Genomic DNA, 25507 nt, shown 5'->3' with positions numbered 1-25507 from the left:
ATTCAGTATATTTAGGTTTGTAATTTAGTACAGTTCATAGGTTTTACTTGAAAAGTAGCATTTTCCATATTTTATTTCAGGGTTTCCTGAAGAAGGTTCAAGCAGAAGTACATTTTATGCTATGGGTATGTGTGAGAAAAATATATTTCCCATATCAAATGTCTTTGCTTCTTTTTCTATAAGTATGACCTGGCAAATCCCATAGTTGGTGGATATCTTTCACTTCATATGTGGATCCGTTATCATGAATTCTAAGGTTGTAAAATAAATGGTCTCTATGATCTATATAATTAACTCAGGTTTCATTCAGGCTTAGCATTTTGAAAATGTACTGTACCAACCACAAATGCATCACAAACTGAGAAACTCAGTTACCATCCATTCAAACTCTACTTTGCTCATCTTATTTACACTACATGCATCCTTCACACACTTTCTCCAATCATATTAGGTGAATTTATAAGAGATATGTCAGCCTATTGGGCAAAAGGCATTCCTTGACCAGAAATTTGAAGGAATAGCATGTAGTCTTCTCCCTCTACATCAGCCTATTGGGCAAAAGGCATTCCTTGACCAGAAATTTGAAGGAATAGCATGTGGTCTTCTCCCTCTACATTCATCCACCACTATAAACTGCACATGCAAAGTGGGCATCTTTGACCTGAGCACAGTAAACATGGCATAGGCGTGCCGAAATAATAATTAAACAAACGCACCGATTGCTGTGTTTGTGAGCTTTACCTGCCGGTAATCCAACTTGTGTTCCTGCGTCTCCCGGGTGCCAGTCCGCAGAGTCCAGCATTCTTTTTATCACTCAAGCCGCCATGGAAAAGGAAAAGGGACTTTGTGTAGTCCCTTCTCCCTGTTCCATGGCAGCCATGTTTTTGTTTATTTTTATTCCCTTGATTTGAATGGCTGCCATGGAGAGGGATAAGGGACTATGTGTAGTATCTTCTCCCGTTCCAGGGTGGCCATTTTTTTTGTTTACCATGGCCGCAACGGAAAGGGAAAATGGACTACATTTCGAAGTTTGTGACAGGCATTTTTTAAAATACTTTTTTCAGTTATATAACACAATGAGTCTTGCAACCAAAACAAAAAACATTAGTACCCCGGTCTAATGGGCCGGGGTACTAATGGCAACATGACTCTCGGAGGTGGGGCATTTCCGGTCAGGTAATGCCCCCCCTCCTCAGATCCTATTGCCTAAATAACTTCACATTCATAAAGTGTTGAAGGATAATCTGTTACAAATCTTTGGTTTGATGAACTAACCTACCATTCATGTATCTCTGGTGTGTCCTCAATTTATGAGGTAAATGATAAGTGAAGAGAGCTGCAAGATAAGGCACTGCCACTTAGTTGCTCCAGTTTTTACGCCTTATGCGCCTCTACTTAAGGACTGTAAGCCAATTCTAGAAACACATTGAGTAGACTGCTGGTTACAGAACTGGGCCCGCCCCACACACTTGCTCCTGCCACCATCCGTTTAATTGGTCCTTCTAAAGCATCCTCATCAAAGGACATTCAAAGACAATTACCTCACCTGTTTATACCTGTTCAGACATCATAGGGCCAGTAGGCTGGCCCGCTATCCTGCATTTCACCTACAAACTAATCACTTCTACTGCTACTCAACCAAACATATCACCATGTATGTCCTCCCTCCACTGCCCTTCCCCACTCTCACTAAGGTTAGAATGGCCAAGTGCTCTGGGCAGCCCCAGAAAGCTACCCTAGCGAACCTCAGTGTAGATGAGGAGCCAAATACCCCCATCAAAAGCTCTGCCCCATGTTGCCTATGTGCTGGGAACCAGAGATGGCTACACGAGCAATGCCAGTAAGGATGCCTGTACTAGAAAGAATCTTCGAGACAAGGTATCCATTGAGAAAAGCATATATACATGCACAGAGGAATAGTGCTTTTTTGGCTGGGGTTGTGGAAGAAGTTTGCATCTGAATACGAAAGGAGACTGGTGACGTCATGCAAAGTAAGAACTGACACACCCAGAAAAGACACACGTGATAAGAAGATAGAGATATTTTATAGGAGCTGAAGATAAAGTATTGAAGTTAAGCTGCATTTTGAGATCAAAGTGAAGATGCTCATGCAATGAGCACTCAAGAAAATGCAAAGTCATTTTACACTTGTACAGATGCAGCAATGAAAGAAGGGAAAAATAATCATAAAGGCTGGCTATGTAGTGAATTAGATGCAGCGATGCACCATGTATAAATATATGAATATACAGAATCTGGATGTTCAACGATGCACTTTATCAAGGCTTGGAAACTCATAACTGGAGAAGATTTCAGTGTTACTAAGTTGGAATTAAAACTGATGTTGAAAGGGAGCTTCGAGAGAGGCTTGGCTGTACAGCACCAAGAAGACGAGGCCACAGTGAATTGGGCGCCTGCCAAAAAGACTACAACGAATGTGAGAAAAGAACAAACTCTGAAGCAGAAGGAAAAAACACTGAAGGCATCAAGAGTTCATCATTTAATAGAATTAAATGCAGCAAAATGCTTAAAAGAATGGTCTCCAGTCACATGATCAGGATCGAAAATAGCTCGGGTCAAGCGGCACCAAAATCAGAAGATAGGACGATGCTGCACTCCATTTATTTCTCAGGCACAGACAGCATTAGCAAGGCCAAGTTCAATGCCTTAATTGACTGGAAGACTGTAGGAGTGATGACAGATGTTGGGCTAATTGGTGGGGCGGCAAGACCACACCAACCCCCCATGCACCTGGGATGGTAGCCTGCATGCTGCTAGCATGTGGAATATTCCAGAAGGGTACAAGTGTGCCAAACCAATTGTAGAGGGCCACATAGTAAGGAGCCCTATAGTTTGTGTAACCAATTGATCGTTGTGTATTTAGTGACGATGAAGATGACCCTTCACTTGGGATGGGCTTAGTTGCCCTCCTGACTTCAAGTTTTGATTATAAAAGCTGTGTTTTTTCTAAATTGTGTTGAGATTGTGCTTTGCGGCGTCGGATGATGTGTGTTGTAACTCCCTCTTTTAGATAATTGATATTAAAGCAGAACCAAACTTTGCCAACTTCCTGAGTCATTTTCATTATTGATGTTTGAGTAATTTTTCCATCCCCATCCACCTCTAAGTATTGCTGCCTCGTCTTAAAGGCCTCAGGTATCTGAGCCCATCATCAATAAAACCCTTACCCCCATTTCAGCTAACATTTCTTCAGAAAGACCTGGCATACTATAACCATGACTTCAGTGTTCAACTCCCAAACCACTTCTAAAGAGAAGAAATGTTCACTGGAAACTTACCAATTGAAATTAACTTTCCCTGTAAAATGCCAGTATCCATGAATTACCACAAAAAAGAAAAATAATACTTGCCAACATCAAAACCAAATTACATTTGTCAGCTTCACTCCTTCATAACACTTGTCATATTTAAGGCCACATTCAAAATCGACCACAAATCTGACACAAAAGGAGTTACAAATATGGGGTCATAGTGAAGAGCTTCATATCCAACTTCGAACCACAAACGCAGCTGCAATATTTTTCAAGGGTAGATGTATGCTACTTGTTTAATGATACACATTACTATGCACCCATATTAATTTTTCATCTCCCTATGTCTGTGCATTGGGTAACAACATATGTGATTACACAGCATGACACCCAAATAGGTTTCTGCCTTCCAAAGCACACAATTTCCAAACAAATTATGAAACTGCCAAATATGGTTGCTAATTATTATTTCTATGCTACTACCAACATTTGGATATGTCTACCACACAGGTCAGACTTGTGCATGCATTAGTGCAAAACATTATAGTTTCCATACTTTTCTACATACAATACAGTGGTGGAATCTACTTTCAAATCTGTTACTGAAATATTAGACTCAATTTCACATATATTGTTAGTGAAGAAAAGGCACATAGCTAAGCTACATAATGAAACAATTAGATATGATTGAAAATACTACAGCATAAAACAAATGCCCATGTAGACCTCTTTGAGTGCTTGAGTAATGTAGGATGTTACTGACCATCTCATATGACATAAATAACATGAGCAAAGTAGAGTATAACTAGGTGGGCACTGAGATTGTTGAATTATAATATCTCTGTGGTTGGCACAGTACATTTTTTGGATAATAAACCTAAATGAAAAGTGAGCTAGTCTTATACACCACAGTAACCATTTCTTTCATAACCAGTCCATTCATGATAAAGCATACGCATATTAAGAGAAAGATATGCATAACTATAATGTCTTACCCACTTAGCCACTATGAATTCACCTTCTTCACTTTGCTTCTTAATTACTCAGAACCAGTTACCTGGTGTATTTTGCCTAAAATCCCAAAAGACTTTAATTATACCTGGCATACTTTAGACATATCTTCAGAGTTCAATTCCCAAACCACTTCTCAAGAGAAGAAATGTTCACTGCAAATGTACTAGTTGAAATTAACTTTCGAAGTAAGATAGCAGAATCCATGAATTAACACAAATATAAAAAGAACCTTTGCCAAAATCATAACCAAGCTAGCATTGATCATCAGCATTCCAACATACGATTTGTCATATTTAAAAGCTACATTCAAACAATTCCACAAATGTGACATAAAGGGAATTACTAATATGTCCTTGCTTCTTTTTCTATAGGTATGACATGGCAAATTCCAGAGTTGGTGCATATCTTTCACATCATATATGCATCCCTTATCATGAATGGACACTATGATCTACACATTTAACACAGGTTTCATTCAGGCCTACCATCTTGAAAATGTTCTATGCAAAACACAAATACCTCACAAACTGAAAAACTCAGTTGCCACCCATTGACAGTATAATTTGCTCATTTTATTTACACTACATACAATACTTCATACACTTTCTCCAATCACATGAGGCTAAAATACAAGAGATCTGCAAGCATATTAGACAAAAGGCATTCCTTTACCAGAAATGTTAAGAAGAGCACATGGTCTTCTCTCTCTATATTCATTGTTCACTATTAACTGAAGGTGCAATGTGGGCATCTTAGTCCTGAGCACAGTGTAAAGTTTGTCAAAATTACAATAACTTTTGGGGTTCACATTCAAAAAGGTGTTTCAAGATAATCTGTTACACATCTTTGGTTTGATGAACCAACCTGCCATTCATGCATCTCCGGTGTGTCCTTAATTCATGAGGGAGATGATAAGGGAAGAGAGCTGCGAGGTAATGCACTGCCACTTAGTTCTCAACCTAGTTCCAGTTTTTACGCCTTACCATACTCTTCTTAAGGACTTTGGGCCAGCTCCAGGAACACAACATTGAGTAGATTTCTGGTTACATGACTGGACCCGCCCCACACACTCGCTCCTGCCACCACCCATTTAATCATTCCTCCTTAGGCATGCTCATCAAAGGACGTGCAAAGATAAGCACCTCACCACTTGCCACACAATCACAGCAGATGAGAAAATTATCATTCACACCATCCAAAAGCAGTGGTTAACATAATTAACACACATAACACTGCAAATAAATCTTCAAATATGTCAATATTAACACTTAGTTTCACATCAGCCACATTCCTGCCATGTGCACATCTGCAATCAAAAGGATGAAACTACAGAAAAAGGTAGCTTTTATACTTTCCAAAATGAATATCAAAAAAGGAGGACTGTATACAAATAAGGTAAATATGCCAGGGCTCCTGGTTTGGACCCTATTCTGCCCAGGAGGGCTCTATAGTCAAAAACCAGGTGAACAGGGTCAGTCTTGCCTATTCAATTATCCCAAAAGTCTAACCGATATAACATAGTAGACACACCTTTCTTTTAACAATAAATATTTATATTCAAAGGAGGAGACCTATTGGTCTAATATCACACAAAATACATAGAACACTCCATTAGAGGCCCGACATGAACCAAATGCATGGTGCTGTAAAACATACATGTTTGAGACATTTGCAGCTCAAATTTTAGTACAAATAGACTAAAAACAGTGAGTTACCTGCTGTTGCAAGAAAGCACAACAGGGGTCACAACAGATATTACAATTTACTTGACACAGTATTAGGAGGTGGTGATCAGTGTTGACAACTGACACAAGGAGAGGAATTGAGAGAGTCTACAAAGGTGTGTTTCGGCCCTCGCAAGCCACTGTATGAGCCTATCTTGAGCGGGCCTTCACCATGATGGACAAGTTTGAAAAATGGCCTGTTCAGTCTGTGTGCTGCCTACAAGAGGAAAAAAATGGGGCAGTATCAGTATTTGGCTATTATCGAATAGGCAAGGTGGTGAGTGTTTATTCTAATCTCAATTAATGCTTGTGTATCTTACCGTGTTTTAAGGAATGACTCAGCACGGTTTAAAAAAAAAGAGAAATTGGACGCCTATGACGTATCAGATGTCCTCTTTAGCAGACTTCATGGTTTCAAATGATGAAGTCCAATCTACAAGATCAAAGCCTGTATCAGAAGTCGGTCTAGGTGACCAACAATAAGGCCTAGCATCAATATTAGCAGGCCCTGAGTGAATCAAACTGGCTTACCTGTGCAAGCCACAGCGTATCTTTGGGAGAATTATTTTTGAAAACATGGCTTGGCAGTATGTCTGCGCTTTTTCTGCCACTCACTGTAGGGGGCCCACGTATGATTAGTGGACAGGAACCCAGCTGGGGTTGCCCCTGGTCCCTTTAAGGTTCGAAAAAGTCAATTAGGGCTCAATCGTGTTTCCCAGACCAAGGCCCTGGTGTGTCTGGGTTAGATCACAGAGTCTACATATATTACATCTAAGTGCATGGAAAATTCACAGAACGTACCTGCATCTAGGCGGGAGGTGTATGAACCACCATGATCTTAGTGGCGGAACCACGATTCAAAGTAGAGTTGTACCCCGCTGGGGATGATAGTCTCTGTGGGGGGGGGGGCAGAAAAATAGTTTTTTTCTCAGGGATGAGTCCCAAGCAAGTAGCAGAATATATCATCTACAGTAAATCTGAGTGAATCAAATCAGTGTTGGACAAAGCGATTACCTTCATTCGCCATGTTGAACCAGGAAAATCCTAGCTCGTGGAGGAGCCCCACCGCGTGGGTATCTGTAAAAACGATCAAGAGTGCAGCATTTTAGTAAGTGGAGCGCAAAGGGGTCCGTGACTAGACCCACAGGAGGATCGTTCACCTCTATTGATGGGGAAAAGCTCTGCCGCACAGCAGTGTTGCAGCAGATAAGGATCCGTAGTCATGGCGACCATTGTATATATAGCGGTCCACCATTTTGAATCGCGGACGTGGCATGGCCCGGTTCTAAATAGGTTATCTCTTTGCCTACTTCTCCGAATTGCTACCCACCTAATTGTGGTTGGTGTACACAAAAAAGACTGACAATGTCATGTCGAAAAAAGATGTTGTTAGAAAAACGGTTTCCATGGTAAGCGCTTGAGCCACAGTTTTTTTGCTTGATGTATTATGCAGGCATTCATTAATTAGTCCCTATGAGGAGTGAATATGGTTTCAGTTGGGACAATTTGTCACAAGGGAAAAAACAAATAAAAAGCACCTATGGTTGGTGTGCTGGTGATGATTTCAGATTATAGTGGTGTTGTCAAAATGCGGGTATCCCCGGATGTGGTGTTTTATGAAAAACACTAAAAATGGAGCACAGGCTAAAGGTGCTGCGCGCTTGATTCTGACCTATGCTACCTCGATGTCCTTCTCAGTTCCACACACCGATTCATTGGTTTCGACATTGTATTAAGACAAAAAGTATGACATTTTTCACCATCAGATCCCGTACAATTAGATACATGGCTGTGCAGCTGGATACAGGCATATGGCACATGACTATCATCCCCAATGGGGTACAAGTCCGCTTTGAATCACGGTTCCGCCACTAACATCACTGTGGTTCATACACCTCCCGACTAGAGGCAAGGTGAAACGCAGGTACTTTCTGTGAATTTTCCATGCACTTAGATGTAATATATTTAGACTCTGTGATCTAACCCAGATACACCAGGGCCTTGCTCTGGGACACACTATTGAGCCCTAATCGACTTTTTCGAACCTTACAGGGACCATGGGCAACCCCATCTGGGTTCCTGTCGGCTAATCATACGCGGGACCCCTAGAGTCAACGGCAGAAGAAGCACAGACATACTGTCAAGCCACGTTTTCCAAAATAATTCTCCCAAATATACGCTGTGGCTTTCACAGGAAAGCCACTTTGATTCACTCACGGCCTGCTAATATTGATGCTAGGCCTTATTGTTTATCGCCTAGACCGACTTCTGATACAGTCTTTGATCTTGTAGATTGGACTTCATCATTTGAATCCATGAAGTCTACTAAAGAGGACATCTGATACGTCATAGGGGTCCAATCTCTCTTTTTTTGAAACCGTGCTGAGTCATTCCTTTAAACATGGAAAGATACACAAGCATTAATTGAGATTAGAATAAACAGTTATGCTCACCAACTTGCCTATTCGATAATACCCAAATACTGATGCAGGCCATTTCTCAAGCGTTTCTGTCCTGATGAAGGCCTGCTCAAGATAGGCTTATACAGTAACCTCTGAGGGCTGAAACACACCTGTGTAGACTCTCTCAATTCCACTTCTTGTGTCAATGTCAACACTGTTCACCACCTCCTAATACTGTGTCAAGTAAATTGTACTATCTGTTGTGACCCCTGTTGTGCTTTCTTGCAACAGTAGGTAGCTCGCTGTTTTTAGTTTATTTGTACTGAGATTTGAGCCGCAAATGTCTCAAACATGTATGTTTTACAGTACCATGCATTTGGTTCATGTCTGGCCTCTAATGGAATGTTTTATGTTTTTTGTTATTAGACCAATAGGTCTCCTCCTTTGAATATAAACATTTGTTGTAAAAAAAAAGGTGTATCTACTATGTTATATTGTATAGACTTTCGGGTTAATTGAATAGGCAAGTCTCTGACCCTGTTCACTTGTTTTTTGACTATACAAATAGAACTACTAAAATGGATAACACATTTTCACCACAACCTATCACAGATACCTACACAAATAGAAAAGTAATAACAACCAATAACAATGAAACTCACAGAAACCTATTTTTTCCCACCCAACATCTTTCATAGCCACGACTATTCAACACGGCTGCAGATCTTGTTTTGTTTCTGCGGCTACATGTAAATTTTTTTGAAAGCCCAAATCAAACTAAGCAAGCCTTCAAAACTTCAAATGAAATAACAGAACACCTAGGCAGATAAAATGACACACACAAATAAAATTCTGTGCTGTATCATCCACATAACAATATGATTTATGGTTATTGCACAGAAAATTGATGGTTTCATAGACGCGGGTATAACCATAGGCATGCCTATGGATGCAACTAATAAAATAACGAAAAGCATTGACGTGCTTACGCACATGCTTTTTTATAGGTGCGGTTATAGAAAAGCCATTAATGGACGTTTGATGTTAGTCGAGGCTATGCAAAAAATTGACAAATACCAAAATGTATTTCCACTTCCCCAAACTCCAAACAAGTGTCCCTAACATGCCTATCAGCCCCCCTCCACTCCTCATGATCCTCCTCCACTCCCATGGTCTCTCCCAATCCCCCAAAACACACAATGCATCTATGATGCTACCCCACCATAAATATTGGATAACCGCATCTACCACACATCCACAAACAAACCACGTGCCATTTGCCAAAACATAGCCGTGCCTGCACAGGGCGGGAAGCAACACAGGGCACCAGGCAGGTGCTGAATAGTCACGGGTAAACACCCCAGTCATTTATGTTCCTAGACGTGATCCTCAATATACCAATCACTTCCCTTTTGTATAGCCACGGCTATAAGAATTATTTTTTAAATAAAATCTAAGTATGGAATTTAAATGACAAAAAAGACAGTCGTAATACAATGGTCCGTAACGGTGTCAATTCAATAAATGACTGCTCATGAAGTTATTTAAAGTGGATGATGGTAAAGTATACATAGTAGTAAGGATATTCAAGATTGGGGTTAGGTTGGGTGGATAAAGTTCAAAAACAGGTCAAACATGGGTTGGACTCAAACAATGAGAGTACAGTGCATAGAGAGTTATACAATCAGAAGAACAAAACTACATAAAGTGTTAGCGTTCCTACTTTCCAAAATCAAAATCACAAAAAGAGGACTATATTTACTAACCAAAATACAAAAATGGGCGACAAATTTTTGAGTGTAACCTATCACAAACAAACACAGAATTACAACAATAACATCAACCAATTACAAACATCAAAACACACACTTTCTACATACCCTATTTACAGAAATTACTAGAAATTCAAACTAGGAATCATGTTCCTCGAAGCAGAGAAAGACTGCAGATATCATGGCTGGTTTGAAAACTTTGTGGCTGATTTGAGACAGTTGGCCCTTTTGGTTACTGGCTTTTTGTGAGAAACTTAACATTAACATGGACCTTGGTTTGGCAGATTTTACAATTAAATGGTTTGGATTGCGGGGAATGCGTTGGTTCCAGGTTTTTTCCAAAATAGTTCAGTTTGAAAAGTACAGGGCACCCAGACATCATACTAATTAATTGTAGAGGACATGATTTATGGAATGTACAAGGTGTGTCCCTTACTTTAATGATGATAAAAGACTTGGAAAAATGAATGGAACTTTTTCCTTCACCCTCTGTATATTTTTCAATCTTGTTCAGAGGCAAACATGGAGATGGACCACCAAATTTAATGATAAAATTGAAAAATCACAGATAAATGTTAATAAAGTAGTTTCAGCATTAATGAGAGACCACAACCAATTATGGATCTCAAACAACAACATACAATTCTACATGGCCAATTTCTATAGACATAACCGATGAAGGAAATACAGTGTTCCTTAATAACATCAAAACAGTACTCCAAATGTGGTAAAATACTACACTCAGTGGCCCCAAAACAGGACTACCTATCACATATAAATACACAAATACAATAAAATAATACCCCAAAACATTTTATTTAAAATTTAACCGTGGTTAGAGGTCATTGACTTTTTTCATAACCAGGGTTACAAATTGTTAGCTAAAAGGGGGGCTCACTTTGGGATCTATAATACAACAGAAGTTCAAAGATCAATACAGTAAAACACTGCTCATGTACTTTTGTAAGGTGGGTGAAAATAAAGAAAGCAGAGTATAATACATGACACTAAACTAGGTGGGGATGCATTTAATAGGTATAATTAAACAAGATAAAATAGCATGAGGGACAACACCCAGGCTGAAATACAGTGTATGGGGCATCGAAAACTAGAGCAGGGTGTTTACTTATTCTATCGATTTTTCCAAACAATTTTCTTCTGTTTTTCTCCACAGTCTTACATGTATAAAAGTCTGCAAACACACAGCCAAAATAGATAAGACTCCCAAATACCTACTGCCTCAGTGATTTGTCACCCCGATGTCACTATACCTATAAAAATAACATTAAAAAAGAAATAAAACACAGACACCCTAAAATGTATAGCCGCAGGCACAGAACTACTCTTACCCATGGTTATCTGTAGTCCTTTATAGCCTCGAATATGGTTGTGAATATAAGGAAAAAGGCTGATAAAAATGCATTCCTGCCCCACTAGGCCCTCACCAAGTGCCCCCCTCATCTAAGCCAGGTCCCCCCACTCCCCAGATGGCCTCCACACCTCCCATGCCCTCTCACTTTACCTCCACAATACACTCTGTTTCTGTGACGCAGTTTTCTTTGAGATGTTGGCTATTCAAGGCTATAGCCATGGCTACAAAAAGTTTTGTGTTGCAAACTCAGTCACTGGACCTCCTATAACTCTCAAATGTCACTTGGTGTCCTCCACTAACCTCCCCACCATTAGACTGAACTCATTTGCAATTATTTTTACCTGCAAATAACTTTTTAACTATTTTCCTTTTCCCGTTATCCTCAGCCATAACCGCGGTTATCTCTCACATCGAGAGAAAAACAAGATGGCGGTTGTTTCATTTGTAAAAACCCCAGGTTTCCGGTAAATCCCTGAGATATAGCTATCTATTTTTGAGAAGGGGTAATATTTAAATAACTACTGCACAGAATAACCCCAAACCAAGCATGGATCGCGAGTCAACGCTTTGTTTTGGACCTGGTCCAATTCCGTCCAGCGGTTTGGGCTGTGGCGCTTTGACAAAAATTGACCTTGTTTGTCTATGGGAAATTGAATAGGTAGTAGGCCGCACTTTGGGGGGAAAAATGTGTTGTCTTCTTAATAACGTTTTTATTTTTTAACAAATCTTTATGACACATTGCAGGGGTGTGGGGTGGGAGACCTTAATCTCCTTCGAAATTGCAGTCAAATCCATTACTCAAATCAAATCAAAATGTATTACCTATAGAATTTTGAGGGGTACCTATGGACGTCTGACTCACCTTAACTATAGGGCAGCTACAGAGAGAGAGAGAGAGAGAGAGAGAGAGAGAGAGAGAGAGAGAGAGAGAGAGAGAGAGAGAGACAGGCAGACATACAGACCAACAGCTACATAGACAGATGGATAGATAGATAGATAGATAGATAGATAGATAGATAGATAGATAGATAGATAGATAGATAGAAAAAAGGTCAAGTCTTTGCCCCTTGCCCATCCCATAACTGCATTATTTACTGTTATATTTGGGTGAAAAAAAAATTCTCAGTCCTGTGAAGAATCTTGACATGAAGGGCATTCATTTTGGTAGTGGATATTATTCAAAGTGGCCTAAAATTGAGTCATTGTTTGAAGGGTATTTTCACAGTAGATGGTTTTAAGGGTATCAAGGTCTGGACATTAATCTGTAAAACAATCAGGGATTCTTGGCATCAACTACCTCTAACATTTATTTATACTCACCTAGCATTAGCAATTTGAAATGGATCCCGTGCAATGATTTTTGAGTTGGGAGCATATGGTGGTGATAGCCACCTATGTGGCAAAGCCTTACTAACACAAGAAGGAAGCATGGGTGTTCAGTAGCAGGATATCTGGTTGATATGGTAAGTGGAAATGCTCATGAATTAATTGGCAGCATCAGCAAATGTTATATTTCGGGGGCATGATGACCTTTTGCTGACAGGTTGTTTTTCAATGGTATTTTTACGGGGGGGGGGTAAGAGGACACAAGGGATAGGGAGGGGGATGGTGTAGGTATACTAATGTTGGGAATGAGGAGTTTGGGTGTGGGGGGTTACCCTCCAAATAAAAAATACAAAATTCCATGAGTTTTTTCGATGGAAATTTTTCACTACAAAGACCAAAGAAAAAGTTCCTGTCTGCAAAACAACATAGAACCATTTTGTGCTTCTGGCCCATTTGAACCAATCTGTGAGTGTTTTAAAATGATTCTCCCAATCCGTATTCTACTTGGAAACCACATGCTTTTCATCCTGTACTGGCGTAGTGATCCTTCCTAATGTCAGGCTCCATCTGTCTGATCTCTCTTTTTCCCGTATGGACCACGGTTTCTCTTGCCCTGCTTTCCTCGGTGTTTTATTCGTATTTTTTAATCCCACAGCTTTCCGCCATCTATCTTTGTTTTCTGCGTGCAACGCTCTGACTTGCACAGGTGGCGTTTCCTCATCCTCCACCCCCTGTTTACAGAGGCCCCTATGCACTCCTTTCCCTACGATCAGGCTGTATTACCACTGCAGACCCCAGCCCATGCGGCAACCCCGTTACCCATGGCCCCATTCTGGTGGCCAATCGGATTTGGTCCCCCAGCCCCTTTGCACCCGAAGTTCGCGGAGCTCTCAGTTCAGCCGCTCCCCTGGGTAGGCTCCTCTGGGATCTTGGACATTTGTCTTTGGCATGGGCTACACCCAACCACCACTTGAAGCAGTGGCTGTTGTATTGTTACTGTAAGCGCAGAACGTTTCAAAGGCATTTTCGGTATTCCTGTTCCCCTGGGTTTTGGGCAACAGCTGTAGGGCGCTACTTTTACATTTTAATTGGAAAGGTTATTTTTGACATGCTTGCTAGCAGAGGTTTCTGGGCAATGTTTTTTTATTCTGCCTGCTCTGCTCTTGATAGTATGATGAGGGGGCGATTTGCTTAGTGTGGTGTTTGGCTCAGGGGTACCCGGGCCAGACATGTCCTTGATGGGAGGCACCCGACCCAGCAAGGTCGTGTTTGCTAAATCAAGCAGCTTAAGTATGACAGGATAACATTGTCAGGGTCACCCTACCTTATGTGTGGGTTGGGGTCACACTGCACCACCGTTCCTTGGCTTTGTGATCACACAGGACAGGGTTCACTCAGAGGCTGTAACCACATGGCAAACCCAACCCAATCAAGGAGTACACGGACTCAATCGATCCCTTCCAGAGTCTGCTGCTGCACTGCAGCACGTGCACACAGAGGCCCCTTTTATTGACTGCTATCATGATGAGGTCATGACTCATGCTCTTAAACGAGCAATACATTTCTGCTGAAGCGGCCACACCACACTTAGAACCAGCACAGGTGATTTCGATGTGTGTACATTGTTTCAGCCACCTGAGGTAAGGAGACTCCCAGGCATGGCATCAGTAAACGTTGGCAATATTGCATGTCTGGGTCACTCTGATGGTTAATTATAGGTTTTCATCATTATTACATTATGTTCCCCAACATAGCAGTTCTTTACGCTCAATGCGGAAGGGGGGGGGTTCTTTCTTAGTTGGTGTGAGAAGCGGTTGGGGAAGGATTACTTTGCACGCTTATTGGAGACTGTAGAGATATATTTCAAGAAATGTTTCGAGCTCATGTTTGGTAATTGCGTGAAGTATGGATTGTGTCTGTACCTGAGAACATGATTGCCAAGGGTAGGTCTTAGGATAGGCAGATTGTTTCAGTGATACCCCCCCCCGCCCCCTGTGCTGAATTTGACCCCCATTCCCTCTTAATGCAGGAAGAGCAAACTGACTTTGATTTCATGTACTACCGCAGGATTGGATGGTAAAGGTTTAGAGGCGCCATAGCAAGTCTGTAGGTTTAACTGTCCACAAGGCAAGTTTTCGTGTTTCACATACAACACCACAAAAAAGCTGTTTAGGGAAATGAACACACCACCATGATTCCTCGGCATGCCTTCAGTCAGTTTCCAATTATTAAAGTCATTACTGCGAAGCACAGCAGTTACAGGCAGGGCACTCTCTCTACACAATATTGCGCCCAAGTCGGACCACCAGAATCTGCCTGACCCCACCTACCCCATAACTACTCTCCAGCTACCCCGCACTGCACTCCCTCCCAAAAATCATGAAGTCATGGCGATTTCAATACCTTTTCATTTTCTTGGTCCTAAAGCTATTAAGAAGACAATGTATACGGCAATATTAGAAACAAAAATTCATATTTGTTATCCCATGTTTATATTCATTGTCCAAATGAAGACCACTCTCCTAGAAGTTGCTGCCGCAAAGGCGACTACTGCTGATGCACCAACTATTTTTTAAACAATTTTGTGTTCTCGCCATGTGTAGTGTCACTCTCTCTCCCCCTCTGTGCATGCTTCCTCTCTCCCTGAACAAGCGATGTCAGCCTGCTCTCCCCATGTGTGCCGCCGTTCTCTTGCGCTCTCTCTCTCCAGCAGACTGTCGCTCTCTCGCTCACTCTCCGTGTGCGCTGTCGATCTCTCTCTCTCTCTCTCCCTGCTTGCACTGTCGCTCTCTCGCTCTCTCTCCATGTGTGCGCTGTCAATCTCTCTCACTCTCTCTCCCTGCTTGCACTGTCGCTCTCTCGCTCTCTCTCCCTGTGTGCGCTGTCGATCTCTCTCTCTCTATCTCTCTCTCCCTGCTTACACTGTAGCTCTCTCGCTCTCTCTCTCTCCCTTCTTGCACTGTAGCTCTCTCACTCTGTCTCTCTCCCTGCTTGCACTGTATCTCTCTCTCTCTCTCTCTCTCTCTCTCTCTCTCCCTACTTGTACTGTATCTCTCTCTCTCTATCTCTCTCTCTCCCTGCTTGCACTGTAGCTCTCTCACTCTCTCTCTCTCTCCCTGCTTGCACTCTAGCTCTCTCTCTCCCTGCTTGCACTGTTGCTCTCTCGCTCTCTCTCCCTGTGTGCACTGTCGATCTCTCTCTCACTCTCTTTCTCTCTCTCTCACCCTGCTTGCACTGTAGCTCACTCTCTCTCACTCTCTCTCCCTGCTTGCACTGTATCTCTCGCTCTCTCTTTCTCTCTCCCCCTGCTTGCACTGTAGCTCTCTCGCTCTCTCTCTCTCTGCTTGCACTGTAGCTCTCTCTGTCTCTCCCTGCTTGCACTGTAGCTCTCTCTCTCTCCCTGCTTGCACTGTAGCTCTCGCGCTCTCTCTCCCTCTCTCCCTTGCTTGCACTGTAGCTCTCTCGCTCTCGCTCTCTCTCCCTGCTTGCACTGTAGCTCTCTCTCTCCCTGCTTGCACTCTATCTCTCTCTCTCTCTCTCTCTCTCCCTGCTTGCACTGTATCTCTCTCTCTCTCTCTCTCTCCCTGCTTGCACTGTATCTCTCTCTCCCTGCTTGCACTGTAGCTCACTCTCTCTCTCTCTCCCTGCTTGCACTGTATCTCTCGCTCTCTCTCTCTTTCTCTCTCTCTCCCTGCTTGCACTGTATCTCTCTCTCTCTCTCCCTGCTTGCACTGTATCTCTCCCTCTCTCTCCCTGCTTGCACTGTAGCTCTCTCTCTCCCTGCTTGCACTGTAGCTCTCTCTCTCTCTCTCTCGCTCTCTCCCTGCGTGCACTGTAGCTCTCTCGCTCTCTCTCTCTCTCTCCCTGCTTGCACTGTAGCTTTCTCTCCCTGCTTGCACTGTAGCTCTCGCGCTCTCTCTCGGGCACTCTTGATGATATCCCTTTATTCCCTCTTCTCCTACTCTCACATTAGCTCCCAGCCCTTACTTTTTCTCTCATTCTTCCCCTCACACTCACTTTTTCTCTTACTTTCTCACTCTCACCCGTTCTCGCTCATATTTCCTCTTATCATCAATCGCACCCTCTTTCGTAGGCTTCCTCCCGTTCTCATTTTCTGCGCGTCCATTTTCTACACACCTGCATCCCTTCTCACATCCTCCCTTGAACTTTTCATTCTCCTCCTTGCTCCCAGGTGCCAATAAATACAAAATGCAAAGAACAGCTCTAAACGCCAAAACTATTGCCTTTGCTAATGCTTGTTAAAGGTAGCAATAGAGAATACCTAACGTTTCAGCCATTCTCCTCAAAGCCACCAGATGCAACACTGATTTTAATACGTTTTGAATGACTAACAAAGGGCAAGCCTTGAATTGTATGTTCTGAAAAGGCTTCCGTCTTAAAGCATTGGATGACTTTAAATGGATGACTTTAAATCGAACATTCAAAGTCGAATGCAGCAGTTTATGTGATGTTTCAGCGGAAGTCAGGGTCCAAATTACTCCACCTTAATCCTATCCGGTTAGATGTCATAGAACCCGGGTTTAGGAGATGCTCATGGTTACGTCTCACATTTCCAAAAGGAAAAATATCCAGTGCTTTTGGATTATGGTCACTTTACAGCTGGTCGATAATCCTTATAGGAAAAATCCTGTGCATCGGATATACCTCTTCCAATAAAACTGTGGAATCCCATAGCTAAAAGATGTGCAAAAAGTGTTTCTCTTTTGGCCCATGTGTGGAAATCAAAAGAGTCTAGTAGAGTGATACCCAATGATAAATCGTGCTCTTTGATGATTCAATTGACCAGACTTAAATCATTCATTTTAAGATTAAACTTGCCACCCACAATTATGAGGGAATCTAGACATTGTTTATACAATTTGAAGTGTCAACATTTTTTGAAGGGATCAAAAAGAATCTCATCCAAGCCCGCCCATGGTAGCACCATGAAAGGAATTATCGAATTTGTTTTTTTAATACAATGTCAATCTACATCTATAGGTGTAACACCTAAGGGAACCCCTGAGTCATCCCTATACGAATTAGCCAAAAATAATGGATATAAAAATAACCAAACCACCAGCACTGTGACCATTGATAGATTGGCTAGAAAGAAAATAAGTCAAATACCCATCATGATTCGGTGGTGGGAATAACCATAATTCCCACAACGGCAAAATATCCTGTGTACTCAGAATTCTAATGCAAACTACATTATCCAATATTGTCGCAAAACCAGCAACATTCTAAGACAACATTCTGAATCCTTTATCACACACCTCAAAGTGAAAACTCAATTGAATGATTCTTTGAAAAATACATCAAAATGAAGTATGGTAACCCCAAGAACTCTAGGATTTAGGCTTTCATAATTCGTAGTCTTGTTATTTACAATATTAATAAAATGTTTGACTTCATTTACAAGCAAATGATCACTATGTTGGTCTGCTGATTTTAGAGACAAGACCATTGGAAATCTCTTATTTGCAAGAGGAAAGCCAGGAATATTAGCTAGATATTCACATTCTACATATTTCCAAATGGGAAACTGGGATTATCCTTAAGAAACAGATTTCATTGTTGATGGTTAAAAAAAATAACCTAAGGGTAAAATGGGTATTTCATTATGTAATTGTGGGTCACCTGACCTCTGTATTCTGGTTCGTCCTGTCCTGCATATCTAGTAATATGGCAAACAGGTCTTGTCTGTTTGAGTGCTGTCCATTACAAGTATGGCATCTATATTGAGTAAGGTAAGCACTTCCCATGTAATGTATTGATGTCCTTGGGAGATAGATGTACAGATATGATTAAAGAGACCAACTGCCCTGCAGACCCAGCCTTTGATGTCTCTCTCTCTCTCCCTCTCACTCTCTCTGTCTGGGTCATAACACTCATTCCCTTTTGCTCTCTGTCTGTCTCTCTCTCACTCACTCAATCCTGCTCACTCTTTCAGGACTTCTTCTCACTCTCCCTTTCTACTCTCTGTGTCTCACCACCAATCATCCAAGAGACATACACATCAATACAATAACAAATAAAAGGTCACACATACTCTTGACATATAACCCCCCTAGAGTGTAATATATGAGTACCATTAAGTTGGGTAACAAGAAACATCGGTTATCTGTCAATAGTACCAAGATGCCCCTCTTGGGGTGAAAGTGTGATCTACAAATACACCTGTTATGTTAAGTTATGTTATATAGTACTTTTTTAATGAAATCATATTTAAAAAAGAATCAGTATAAAAACCTTCAGTCTCTATTCATCTTCAAGGTTGGGTAATCCTTTTGCGTTTAGTCCTTAATTCCGTTGTGATAAAGCGTTGCAGTGCCCACATTACCACTTTGCTGCAAGCCTTCAACAGGTCCAGCAATCACTCATTAAGCCATCCCCACTTTCTCATTGATTCGCACATCCAAACACTCACGTATCCATCCCTACATGCTTACTCAATAATCCATTGGTCCGTTTCACACATATGCATGTATTCAACAATACAACCTCACGGTATCATATCCCCTTAAACTTTCATTCATCCATCTTCAAAATCTTCTAGTGAGCCCTCCAGCACCAATTCATCTACCCCATAAACATTAATTCGCACATCCTTCCTTGTTCCCTTTTATTCATCAGTAATCAAATTCATATTCCTTCATTCACCCCTCCTGCATCCTCACAGCCCTCTATCTGCTTTCCCCTCCCCATATTCCCCATCTGCTAAGTGTGTCTGTGTGCACGAATATGTTTTCACTATACAAGTATTGGCTCTCTCCATGATTATTCTTTAAGAAAGCTGAAAAGCCCAGTCTGCACCTTGAGGAGCATACATGCAATGCACCAAATGCAGCTAAGGGATTTATTTATTTATTTCATTTATAGAAGTGCGCAAAGGCCAGAGGCATTTAGGCGCTAGTTACGGACAGGGATTGATATTCCGGTCCACTGAGTTCTTCATCTGTATGTGGCATATTCACATATATAGTTTTGATTACACACTCTCTAACCAGCGTGCAAAGAGTTAACCCATTGCAGGAATTCACTGATATTTTTATGTATTATGTAAAGATGTTAATTAGGGTATTCCAACACTTGACTAGCACTCTATACTGCCAAGTAGTTGTTGTGCCATGTCTTCCCTGGCCATGTAGCGGCATGTTAACATATTGGGAGCATGCAGCACAGTCTGTGCACTTGTGTAGAAGTGCATTTGCATCTCAGCATTTATAGACCGGGAGGATAGCTCAGGGGCAACGTGGTTGTCTTGGCATAGCAACACAGGCTTAAATCCAGGGCCTGCACTTAGAAACTTGTCCCCGGTATTAAGCGTGTTATAAAAGAACAATTAGAATAATACTGTGCACATATGCAAAATACATGTTTTTGTGAATGAAAAATAAATGTGCACTCAAAGAAAGCTTTATGAATTGTATGCTGATTGCTAGCTATGGTGATACTTCTGGTGGTTGTGTAATGGCACTGAGGATGGTGCTCGTTCAAATGGTGATTCTGAAGAGTCCGTTTTCTAAACATTGTAATAACAATGTCCCCTTTTTGCAGCCCGTGTTTGTGGTACAGAACGGCTACACTCAAGACCCCAGGGTTCTACCCATGCAAGTTACAGGGATACAGATGGCGCAAGGCATACCAGTGCCTTATGGAATACCGAGGGATCCCACATCAAATACACCTTATGCATCAGCACAGATGTCTGGACTACCAAATGAACAAGGACAACCTTCAGGGTCACCGCCAGCTTATTATGAGGGGGAACCCGCCCTGAGAAAAGTGTGATTCTGCAGATTTAGATTTTTCCAATCTGTTTGCACCATTGTATTGTTTGAGCAGTTATGTATAGCAAAGCATATAGAAATGCTGCATTAGCATGATGAGTAATTAGGACGTAGTATGGTCCATGTATGTGTTTGTATTTATTTGAAGAGCAGACACCACTCACAGGATTATTCAACGTGTTCAAAGATGCCCACAGCAATACCCTGAGCACATTGTACATTTTCTGCACCCCACCCTCCAAGTCTGGTCCTCCTCTCCCAAACCTGGAACACATGTACTGCCTGAAGAAGAAAGATGTGCATGTATATGCACCACCACAAATAGCAGAATAGACACTGCAGAGCTGCACTCGATGAACTGGCCTTCTACATGCACACCATCACCTAAGGTTTTACCAATTCAGCTAATCCCTCCCTTTATGCCCACCCTCTAGCAATGTAAGATCTGGCAATCTCCAGTATCCTTCTGACACATGCCAGAAGCATTTACCCATCCCTGCTAATCATTTGTGTTACTTATTCCTCAGGGTGGAGCCAAATGATTTAGGAGACACTCTACCCCTACTGTCACCTTATGTTCCCCCATTGTCCCTATGAATGTCCACAAAATGATCTGATTGAACCTGCTCCATTTCTCCAATTGGCTCATCCTTCTGGTGATAGTTACTGACAAACAGGCTGTTCAGTTTTTCAAACCCTTACACCACATAGATGCCATCTCACATATCACCCCTTTAAAAGGCTTGCAATAACTTTGATCCATCGTCTCTGACACAAAACTACTGCACTTCTTGCATGAAATCCAAAAGCTATCCAACAACCATGCCACTCCTTCTCTAAACACTGAACAGCCATGGCTTCGCAGGACTTCAATGGTTTCTTGACATCAGGAAACTGCACAATATCCTGCAATGGAACTTCAATTAATTTAATACACTGAAAAAATACCTCACAAACATTTGGCAGCTACGACCTTCACTCTTTCAGCCTCATCCTCATCATCTGCCTTTGGCCCATGATATCGCCAGTCACAATATACTAGTGATAACTAGTTCAAGGCTGGGAAACATTGGTACTGCACTGTTCCGCTCTCCTTATTCCTTTGCTTCTGGTACTACACAAAGTCCTTGTGCTCCTCCATGTACCCAAACAGCTTCAAATTACGGTCATTCTGAGAGCATATTTAATTTGTATCCTCATTTTCTCCACAAGAAAAAATTCCTCAACAACACCAACCTATCTTCTTGTATCCTAGGACTGACTGCCTCACCTCCCTCAAAACCTGTATGAATATGTGGTGCTCTATGCTTAGACACTCCAACACTGGATTCATCCCATCTACTGTACTCGATCTTCTGCTCATCACAATCCTACACATCCCATATCTTTGACACCTAATGGAATTCTCCTGCTCCCTGTAGTCAGAGGCAGCTCATCTACCTCCTCAGACCACAACCTCCAGTGAAATTGATGCAAACTCCATCCCATACTCACCTTCTACTCAGCAAAGGCCCTGACCAATGCATGAGCGCTTAGCATGCTTCAGAAGACTTACCAGCCGCCCCTGACTTATTTGTACATACAGTGCAAAATACATCATCAGTCTTGCCACCTGCAGTATTTTCAACCTTCTCAGAGCCACTTCCATCCCCTCCTAATTTCTGGACACCATGCAGGCTGACTTACAATGCTTCATAGGTCCCTCTATATATTGTTCCCACTCTTCTCTTGAAATATGTGCATGACGTTCTTCCCCTCACTGTACACATACATTACTCAACACTCTTGGGCATCTATCCGAAGTGGACCAAACCTAAACATCCCTCAGATTCTTACATATTCATGTTTTTCTCCTTCCTGGTAACTGTTCACTATAACAACCCCTAAAAGATTTTACCATTGAAAGCTCTTTGAAAATAGCCATCAAAGATACTTCTTAAGCCCCAATGGTCTTGCTGTTTCAACTACACCGCATGGTTGACAATACAAGTGGGTATCGACTCAGGATTACTCTTAGTGCAAATGGAAAATGTTTGATGCAATTGCTGTGTTTTTCTTGTACTGTTTTCATAACTGATCCATTTTTATTACTATCCACCATTAATCAATTAACCACCATATTGCATAGTGAAAACTCTTTAGAACGTTTCTCTCTGTGTATTCAAGCAAATACATGAATAAAATTAATGATTATGCTGTGTTTTAATACCTAAAAGTGGATTTGTGTTGTCCTAATTTGATATGCTGTTTATGGGGTCCCCTTTATAGCCATTCTACCATTAAAACATATTCCTTACCTAAACATATTTATCATTGACTGTTTGCATTTTACCATATTAGGCTGCTAGGTTCTCGTCTTTGTTTAGCCATTGTCATTAGACGCCATCTTTAATGAAATAGGTTTAGAAAAATATTTACATATTTAAACAGTACTTGCGACAGAATTCAATATGCAAGGATTTTCTTCGCTGAACCTTTTTCGATTGTTGCTGTTAAGGTAATTTCTCTGCAGAAAAGTGTGCTCTGCTGAAAATACCCACTCTCCATATTTGATCTATGACTAGAAAATGCTTTCAGTGCTTTTGATTGAGATGACTTTTAGACTCAGTTGCGGGTGCAGTCCAAAGACACACCAGCAGGTGAGAAGTGCATTGGCCACAGCTCAGGTACAAAAGTGACACACCACTTGAAATATGGACATACTAAAACTATGTGGACATTTTTCTTGTCATTTTTATGTAAGTGCTAACTTGCCATAGGGGAGATTTACTGCTAACATACGTACATATATTAACACAGCTAACCTTAACCATGCGAAAAGATGGAGCTGGGGAATGTATGTCATTAATTAAGAAAACCTGTTAAGGCTCAATATTCATCTGGCAGCAATGAAGTAATATTTCAGTTCCTAAAGCTCGGTATGAAATTCCGGTTTCTTTTCTAAGGTCCTCTCAACCCGGGTGGCAGTGTTTTACCATCCACAATGTAATGTTAGATCAAGCCAAAAACAAAGTAATATCAAGCCAAAGGGGAATGTTGCGTTGTGGATAAAAATTAAGTGATAGCCAGTCCAATTTTACTGATTTAAAATTACAAAACTCTGGACCTCACTATGAGCTTGGCAGCATGGTCAAAAGTGGCAGTAATTCTATTGCGAATATTTTTATGGCAGTAACGGAATTACGGCCACTTTTACCGCACTGCTAAAATCTGAGTTTACTGGTAATGAGGATGATTCACTTCGACGAAAATGCAAAAATTGGTGGATTTACTGTGCAGTGTGACTGGTCACGGTAAATCTGCCAAAAATCCCCATGTAGTCCTATGGTTTCCAAAAATGCAGGTTAGCATTTCCCTACAACCCCTTGTAATCCTGGGATAATTCCACGGGACGCAGTGGCGGTAACAGTAAATGAGTTTGGCATTAAAATGGTGGATTCACCAATGATTTACTGCCGAACACTGAATGTGACCCTTTGTCTTCTACACATTGGCTTATTGAATAAATGACACATTTAAAGAAAGCATTCAATTCGTCCAAACTGAGAGAATATGATTTCTATCCTGCCCAGGAAGCCCTTCGTATCATGGCAGACTTTAACGCCACACCCACATGTGCAGTTGCTGGATTCTAAAGGCTAGTCTAATTCATAAACATTTCTATTGTACGTTCATGACAGGGGGTGTTTGGGCAAAATGTGGTAATTATTGACAAAGGCTATGTGTTCTCCAGGATGATGGACATGGGCAGAGCTAAGCCAGCCAGGAACCCATGAGCTAGGAAAGATGTGATTGTTTCCACCATTTTGATAACTCTATTGTTTTGCTCTGCCCCAAAGTGACTCTACTTAGAGCTGAGAGCTCATGAAACTGCAGTAAACAAGGATGGACACTTCTCAAGGAAGCCATCCTAATTGCATTTTAGCAGAGGACTGGACAGGCAAGATACCTCTCTGAGTAAGTTCCTGCAAATGGAATTGTGAACCTCACACTTTGTTGATTCCTGCTGGAGTTGTGAACAGCTCAAATTCATCTTAAATATGGATGAAAACATTGGACACTTGATTCCTGTTGGAGTTGTGAACAGCGCAAAGTCCTCTCCAATATGGATGAAGACATTGGACCCTTCCCTCAAAGTCCTTGAGACATAGAAGGGACACTGCTGGAAGAACTTTGAAGCTTGCATACACTAATTGCACTATGTCCTTCACCCCTGAGTTCCCACAGTGAAAACAGTATATCTGGATGTGACATTTCATACTTTTATAAAGTGCAGTAGGGAATGTCAGCTATGCATTGTTCTCTTGTAGGCCCTCTACCACACTTGACAGTTCAGAGACATTATCTCCGGCAGTGTTGATTGACCAGCAAATCATCTGAAGAATTCGAGACACTTTTGAGCCTTTCCGCTGCAGTCAAATCACGGGCCAAGACCTACAATGCTTTTTGCACCTGGTTGTTCAACACACCGAGCTCCACTACAACTCACTGAGCAACACCAGAAAACCAGTCAACCTGCCTAATTTGTAGCTACACCCACCAATCTAACCCCTTTGAACTAATTGACCACATCAAAATATCTCAAGAGAAGCTTACAGTTTGTATTTGTATTTTTTTGTATTTTATTTTTATTTATATAATGCCTAACACCTAAGCTATAAAAAAGAGCAGTAACGGAACAATAAAATGCCATGTGTGGTCCAAAAGGAGATTAAAAAGAAGAAAGAAGATGGGCCTTGAGCTGGGTTTTGAAGAGAGAAAGAGGAAAAGGAATGAAGTGAAAGAGGGAGAGCATTCCAGTGTTTAGGGACTAACACAGAGAAAGAGTA

At 41.5% G+C, this 25507-nt stretch overlaps 1 protein-coding gene across 1 annotated transcript in view; it reads left to right on the top strand.

Annotated features, from left to right (window-relative positions):
- LOC138513782 (membrane-spanning 4-domains subfamily A member 4A-like) overlaps window positions 1–22970 on the top strand; it is a 367695-nt gene extending 344725 nt beyond the window's left edge. The window contains exon 7 of the mRNA XM_069628877.1: window positions 20446–22970. Coding sequence (XP_069484978.1) covers window positions 20446–20679 — 234 coding nt within the window. The 3' untranslated portion in view covers window positions 20680–22970. The remainder of the gene's footprint in view (window positions 1–20445) is intronic.
- Window positions 22971–25507: the final 2537 nt, after the last annotated feature.

Source organism: Ambystoma mexicanum, chromosome 12 (assembly GCF_040938575.1).
Source record: "Ambystoma mexicanum isolate Mex_15411 chromosome 12, UKY_AmexF1_1, whole genome shotgun sequence".
In the NCBI taxonomy this organism is placed as follows: domain Eukaryota; kingdom Metazoa; phylum Chordata; class Amphibia; order Caudata; family Ambystomatidae; genus Ambystoma; species Ambystoma mexicanum.
This window is presented reverse-complemented; position numbering and strand designations above follow the sequence as displayed.